This window comes from Salvia splendens, chromosome 9 (genome assembly GCF_004379255.2).
Source record: "Salvia splendens isolate huo1 chromosome 9, SspV2, whole genome shotgun sequence".
NCBI lineage: Eukaryota > Viridiplantae > Streptophyta > Magnoliopsida > Lamiales > Lamiaceae > Salvia > Salvia splendens.
In genome coordinates, this window is record NC_056040.1 from 6,162,323 (window position 1) to 6,170,512 (window position 8,190).

At 35.7% G+C, this 8,190-nt stretch overlaps 1 protein-coding gene across 1 annotated transcript; it reads left to right on the forward strand.

Moving 5' to 3' along the window:
• Positions 1 to 5,940: 5,940 nt before the first annotated feature.
• LOC121749610 (scarecrow-like protein 3) lies at positions 5,941 to 7,657 on the forward strand. The gene has a single exon (XM_042144185.1). It carries the CDS (start codon positions 6,111 to 6,113, stop codon positions 7,428 to 7,430), a length of 1,320 nt encoding a protein of 439 aa, XP_042000119.1. The 5' UTR covers positions 5,941 to 6,110; the 3' UTR covers positions 7,431 to 7,657.
• Positions 7,658 to 8,190: the final 533 nt, after the last annotated feature.

The following is an 8,190-nucleotide window of genomic DNA, read 5'->3' on the forward strand; positions in this document are numbered from 1 at the left end:
GACGGAGAGAGAGGGAGCCGACACAGTGAGAGTATCGGCAGAGATGACCGGTGGAGATGGGCAGTTGACGGCGATTTCATTCTTACCGATAAGTGAGAAAGGAGCAAGGCAAATTGGGCTAGAGGAATGAGTTAAATAAAGTGGGCCTCTTTAGATAAAATTAAGGAAATATGGGCCAGTGAGTAGTCAAAGTATTGGGGCCTTTATTTAAGTACAGTTGGGCCGAAATTATTTTTTTTAAATATTTTTTTTAAAAAATTATCTCATATATGGAGGAAATTACAAATAAACTCCTATAGAAATGAGGAAATTACAACTGATGTCAAAAGGGCTCAAACTCGGCACCTCATACAATAATATCTAAGCTCCTTGCCGCTAGGTCATAGGCTCTGGACCAGTTGGGCCGAAATTAAATAAGGAGTGAGCTGCCTGGATTTAATTTAGTTTGGGCTACGGAATTTGAATTGGAGTTTTGGGCCAGATTAAATTGCTTATAATTGGGCTGGAAATTATGGATTAATTGTTTATTTAGTTTCCGATGATGGAAAATGTTAAAGTTGGAAACGCGAAGGGCCGACCGACATCGCCCCGCGACGCCTCGGGCAGCCGCTAAGGAAATAGAAGGAAAGAGAGAGACGACGTTCTCGAGTCACGAAAATAATCAAGTTTAAGAAAGAAGTGCTATTAATTAAATTTTATGATTTAATTAATATGCAAGTTCTGAAAATCTCTTAGAAGTAAACGAAGAATAAAAGAAATTAATTAGGGACATGCATTCCAATAAGTATATGAATTTCTCGAGTCTTACAAGAACGTTGTTTGCTTTCAAAAGGCTATCTCCGCGAGTTAAGGGTGGAGTCAAGAAAATTCAAGTTAAGGACTTTTAAGCAAGCGAGGTGGGCTTTCTAGTTACTATACAGTTTTTACGAAAAGTATATTGTGGGCTTTCGTAACTAAGTATTTTACGAGCTTTCTATTTAAGATATGATTGTGGACTTTCTTTTAAAATTCATAAAATAGCTTTGAAGTATGATTTAAGTTGATTACGCTCCCAGCATGAGTGCAGTTATTTACGTAAAGTGAAAGTGATGTGATTTATATTATGTGACATTATGTGTTACTTAACAAGTGCTTATGAACGGTTAGCCTTTGTTGACATTGTGTTCGGCTCTGACCGATAAAAATGAGTTTTGTTTCAAAGAATGTATTATGAGGAAAAAGAAGTTTTGAAAGTTATGTCAAGCCATGTTTTGTTTTTGAACTTTGCCTATCTGATTGTCTAGCAAGGGCGATGTCCCTACTAGACCAGAAGTTTCGTGAATTCATTTCACCAGGAGTTTTGTGTATTCGTTTCACCAGGAGTTTCGTGAATTCATTTCACCAGAAGCTTTGTGAATTCATTTCACCAGGAGTTTCGTGAATTCATTTCACCAGGAGTTTCATAGATTTATTTCACTAGGAGTTTCGTGAATTTATTTCACTAGGAGTTTTGTGAATTCGTTTCACCAGGAGTTTCATGAATTTTTTTCACCAGGAGCTTCGTGAATTCGTTTTACCAGGAGTTTCGTGAATTAATTTCACTAGGAGTTAGTTCAGATATGGCATATGTTCCAGGAAAATAGATCGAAAGATCGTTTTTAATAAAGGAAAAGGAAAATGACTTAGTGTTATCTGATCTTTTACTTAGAACCTCGAGTTTACTCAGGAGTGACTTGACAAAACCAGTTTTTAGTAAAATATATTTCGGCACGTGTCCACTGAGTACACCAAGTACTCAGCCCTACGTATGTTTTAAAAATGTGCAGGTTGAGCAGTGATGACGGTGGGCGGTGTTGAGCACAGACAAATGAAGATCCTTCGATAGAATAGTACTTGGATGCGTCGTGTCTCCATACACGATGTCATCTGCTCTTGACTCTTCCGCTGCAATGTAAAAGTCGAGTTTACACTATATATATATATATATATATATATATATATAGGGTTTTGATCTATGCAAAACTAGATTTAAATACAGAAACACAGAACAATATCATAATTAGGTCACTTTTAGGTCATAATTAGGTAATTTTTAGGTCATGCTAACAAAGCATGACCTAAAACGATCTTAGCATGACATTAAACCCAAATATTATAATATGACCTAAAATTGCTTAATTATGACCTTCCGTGTTTTTGGTTAATTATTGACCATTAGATCATATAATCCTAGGGCCAAGATTTGGTCTGCATTTCTGGATTTAAACACATACTTATTTTGATCATCTCCCTATATATATATATATATATATATATATATATATATATTCCAAGTTATTTCACTTTATGTTTAGTTGTGCCACAGTTTTCCCCTTTCTTCCCCGCTTCTTTCATCCTCCCCAAGTCGCGATCAACCGGACTTTCTATCAAAATAGAAAGTGCGGTCGTGACAAACTCATCCCTTAATTGCTAACTGCAACTAATTTAAGTTCATAAGATTTTCGGGATCTAGTGGTCTATAAATTGTCATGTGTAATTTCTTTTTATTATTATTTAAATTTATAGATTAGAAGAATGATTGAATTTAAGTTTTGGATAAAATGTCAATATGGTATATAAAAAATATCAATGTGATTCCTTGAATATGTCAACATAATTTTGCGACACTATATATCTATTATATTGACATATTTTGATACCTACATTTACATTAAAATGATACGTAAAAAATAAAAAAATTCAAAAAAAATTCAAATTTTGACATCGAAACATATGCAAGTGAGATCTCATTAAAATCCTTATAAAATTAACTTTAATTTGATATATTTTGTGTAAAAAATAATATAAATTGAGATAGTTATAATCATTTAAAGTTTTGAGATATTTTTTAAAAGTTGGTTATAACTAACTTTTTGTTAATTAACATTAATACCCGTAATTGATATTTTTTTATGCATCATATTCATATTCTGATAGTCGTGGATGAATGATCTTGTACCTTAATTTAATGATCTAATGCATTTTATTTAGTTGTAGTTAGCAATTTAATAAGGAGTTAGCAATATAACACACCCTTATATAATAATATATAAATATACTACCCTTATATAATAATATATAAATATAGTATGTAGTACTTAGTATACTTTAAAAATGCATATTTTTCACTTATTATCAATTTATATGCATATTGTATTTTTATATTAATTGAAACTAACAATATACATGTATATAATGTTAAATTCGAATTCCTATGATATCAAAACATATTAGATAAAGTATGCCCTGAAGGAGTTCAGGGATGAAATGACAAAAAAAATAAGCGGAGAAAGACCTTAATTGTGATTAATGATTTTCCTGACCCGTGATGATTTTTTTTAATTCATGGACTTAAAACGTGCGAACCTCATTTTCAATGGACCAATTTTGAAGTTCATTCTAAATTCTAAATATATAATTACTCTTAATTAATTAAAATTGTCCATAATTAGTTCTTTCCATGCACTAATTTTTCATAATAAGTGATTGGAAATAATCAATTCTTTCCTGTATAAATTTTCCATAATTAGTGATTGGAAACAATTAATTTTCCATGCATGAAAATTGGCAATAATTAATTATTCCATATTTTCTACATTTTTATGCATGAATTTTCCATATATTCTTTAATTAATGAATATTTAGTGCGTAAAATCGATCCATTATTTATAATAGATAAATTTATTAAATTTAGCATTAATTATTATTATTATTATTATTATTATTATTATTATAATATATTTGAAATGAATAATGTAAATTAATATGAGGGCGTGGGGAGGGGCGTGGCAAGAAACACTCCATTGTGGGAGTTGTGCCCTAATGTAGAAAATGAAGGGAATGATAACATGACGGGGAATTGTAGTGTGGCGAGAGAGACATGGGTTGTGGATGACTCATATTATTGTGACTCATATATATGATATATTAATATGTATTATGAATTAATTTTATTAATTTTACTCATCGAATTTAGAAAGCTGACTTGATCCTGGGATACGATATTAAGTTACATTTCACATCAAAATAATATATTCGAGTAGGGGTGCGCTATGGTCAATAAGTGAAATCTCGTAAAAAAATTAAAGCAAATCGCAATCTTTGGATCCTTATATTGGATGGTTGTGATAATAATATCAGAGCTATATTAATTATTACACTAAAGCGTTACATTATTAGACTACACAATCTACATTATTAGACTAAAACGTTTTACATTATTAGTCGAGCTACATTATTAGACTACACAATCTACATTATTAAATGACATGCGAAATAAATCTAACGGGTATATCACAAGATCCAATGACTGAGATTTACTTTAATTTTTAATAGAATTTCACTTACTGATTTGATCACATCCCTAATCGAGTAACTCAACCATATATATATAATTATAAATTACCCTTGAGCAAAGTTGAGTTGGGTCCACTATTGAAACAAAAACTAGAGTAAATTTCAAATTTGTATATTAACGAAGAAACAAAAAGGAAGAAGTTTGTGGTGTTGCTATTTTGAAGGATAGTGGAGAGATGACTATTCAATAAGATTTGGAGAAGGGCACCAAATCTTGAAGTAATGGAAATTGTGATGTGTTGCTTTTGGATTGTTCCTTCCTTAACCACTTCCTCTTTTTTCATATACAAATTAAAAGTATTTGGAAGTGCAGAAGATTACAAAACCAGTGTTTGGAACAAAATTGACGACACATTGTTTGGCTTTGTTGGAGCATATTTGGACTTTAGTGAAGTTTGTAGCATATTATACACTTTTTTAGACAACCCTTGATTCTCTATCCACCACCTTATGTCAAGGCGACAATCACCTATGGCCCAACAAAAGAGAGAGAGAGATGATCACGATAAGGCAATTAAATTTTATGATAAGATTACTTCTAAGTGTGGTATATTCTGAAGTTTATTTGTACATATGAAAGATGAACCTCCTAATATCTCAACATCCCATCTTTTTTATTATGTTATTATAGTTTTTTTCTTCATATTTTTCTCCAATAAGGTTTTAACATGGTTCAGACTTTGAGTGTTGGGCTTGTGATTTCCACTGATCTCTAAGTTTTGACAGTATTACATTTCTCTCCATTCCATCTCTCGTCTCTCTTCATAGGCACATACTCCACTCCATTCCCATTCTCCCTCAGCCACGTCTTCGCCGACCTCGAGCCTGCTGAGTTGCCGTCCACCCGATGTTCTATGTGTGAGCATTTATAGTTCAGATCGTAAGTTTGCCTAATCTAATCTGGTCTGAAAACCTGAATCCGAAATCCGAGCCGAACCTGAAAAATCTAATACCAAAAGTTCAAAATTTTAAAAATCCAATACCATACTCCAAAAATCTAATGGAGTACCAAATATCATTAGAAATAGAATTGTTCACACAAATGTTTAAGTTTATAATTATAATATATTTTTATTATACAAATATATTTCAAATTTTGAATTATTTCGGATTAAAATATCCAACCCGAATCGAAAAAAAAATCTTATCAAATTTTAAATTTCAATGTGATTCATAACAAATTTTTCAGATTTAAGATATTTTTGCTCAATCCTACTTTGAGTTTTGTAGTATTCCATTATTTTGCATTTGGTATTTTGGAATTTGATCTTTACAATTAGATGAAAACAAAACAAGTAGACATGGAGTACTAATTAGTGATTAGTCAAATAACTTAAAACGTTCTGCAATCAATTATATATAAGCTGGAAATTTTGGAAATTATATGAATCGGATTTTCCGTTTTGATTATCCAATTTCTTGGAGTTGGATTTCGACGCTTTTATGGATTCGGGTACCCGTTTTGGTTTCGGGTCGGACTCCCAACTTGAGTGCCCCGCTCCACACCCCACGAAAAAAATGAGACTCCTATTTTCTTCTCCATATAAAAGAGAGAAAAATGACAAAATCCTTATTCCTTCTTCCACAATAAACCACTTTCCTCACATCAATTCCCTCTCTCTCTAGAAGGATTTAGCTTTAAACCTCTTTCAATTGCTGCTATAATTTGCAATTCGATCGAATTTCTCTTTTACTCCGCATCAAAATCAGTCACACAAATCCCTGATTCCTCACAAATGTTTCAAGAGGACGGATCATCATCCGCGACTTCGTCGCCGCTGCAAAATTTTCCAATGACTTCGCTATCACCAGCTCCGACGGCGCCACATCCATGGCTGAAGGAGCTGAAACCGGAAGAGAGAGGATTGTATCTGATCCATCTACTCCTCAACTGCTCCAGCCTCGTCGCCGCCGGCAACCTCGAGAGCGCAAACATCGCCCTCGATCAAATCTCCGGCCTCGCCTCGCCGCAAGGCGACACGATGCAGCGAATCGCCGCCTACTTCTCCGAAGCCCTCGCCGACCGGATCCTCCGATCCTGGCCCGGCGTGTACAAGGCCTTCAATTCGACTAGGGTTCCGGCCGCGGCGGCGGAGGAGATCGCGATAAGGCGGATGTTCTTCGAGCTGCTTCCGTTTATGAAGGTTGCTTCCGTGATCAGCAATCAGGCGATCGTCGAGGCAATGGAAGGGGAGAAGGTTGTCCATCTGATCGATCTCAATGCTGCCGAGCCGGTTCAGTGGCGCGCGCTGATCCAGGACCTCAGCGCCCGGCCGGAGGGGCCGCCGCATCTCCGGATCACGGCGGTGCACCACCGGAAGGAGGTGCTGGATCAGATGGCGCACGCACTGAGCGATACGGCCGAGAATTTAGACATTCCGTTCCAATTCAACCCTATTTTGATTGATATGAAGGTTGAGAAGCTTGATTTTGAGAAACTTCGTGTGAAAACAGGGGAGGCATTAGCGGTTATTTCGGTTATGCATCTTCACACGCATCTAGCGTGTGAAGACGATCCCCGTGGTGGGAGGAGCCCGAGCAATGACTCAGGCTCCTCGTCATCACCGCTCTCCTCGCCCCAATCCCCGGGCGTGGAGAGCTTCCTCAGCGCGATATGGAGTCTTTCCCCGAAAATCATGGTTGTGACCGAGCACGAATCCGACCACAACGGGAGACACCTGATGGAGAGACTCTCCGAGGCTCTCCACTTCTACGCTGCGCTGTTCGACTGCATGGAGTCGACTCTGCCACGAGCTTCGTTGGAGAGGCAGAGGATGGAGAAGATGGTGTTAGGCGAGGAGATCAAGAACATCATTGCGTGTGAGGGGACAGAGAGGCGGGAGAGGCACGAGAAGCTCGAGAAATGGAGCCAGAGGCTCGAGGGGGGCGGATTCGCGGGCGTGCCACTTAGCTACTACGCGATGCTGCAGGCGAAGAGGCTGCTGCAGGGATACAAGTGTGATGGATACAAGATTAGAGATGAGAATGGGAGTGTGGTGATTTGTTGGCAAGATCGGCCAATCTACTCTGTTTCGGCTTGGAGATTTAGGAGGTGAAAGGATTTTTTAGGTTGGGTTTGATTCTTCTTCACTATTTGATCATTTGTAGAGGAGAAGTTGATCACTTTGTTGTATGTGCATAGTATTAGCATGGTTTGATTGTGATTTGAGTTATTTGTTGAGATCAATGTTTGTAGATTGAACTCGATTATGCAGTTTGTGTGTTATGGTAGATTAACCTCTTATGAAATGTGAAGAATTGGATTTCAAGAATCTCAGGTTAATTTTGTTGTCAACATTATTTCGTCTGTAATAGGTTACGATAACAAGATTCAAACTATTGTAAAATTACTACTAACTTTTGTTCCCAACTTTGAAAATAGTCAAACACTAGTAGTAATTAATGCTAACATTAAAAAGCCTAATACTTTTTGTCAATTTTTTCATACTAATAAAATTTCATATTAACTAAGATGAGGCGTGTGACGGGTCAAAATATAATGTTACTCTCATTTGAATCTAAGCTAGAAAATTGTTATGCTTTGATTCGAATATGAATACCTCCAAATCGAATGGGACAAGGCTTTCGATTTCATAGATTTCATTATATTTTTTGTCACAATTAATTTATAATGGACATTGATATCTTTATCGGTACATTTATAAGGGCAAAGTAGAATGGTAAAATAAAATTTGTACTGTTAAGTAGTAGTATTAGGAGGTGTTCGGTTGGCAAGATTAAATCTCATGATTAAATATGTATCATGTTTGGTTCATAAAATTGAACCCTTCAACTTAATCCTAGATGGATAGTCTC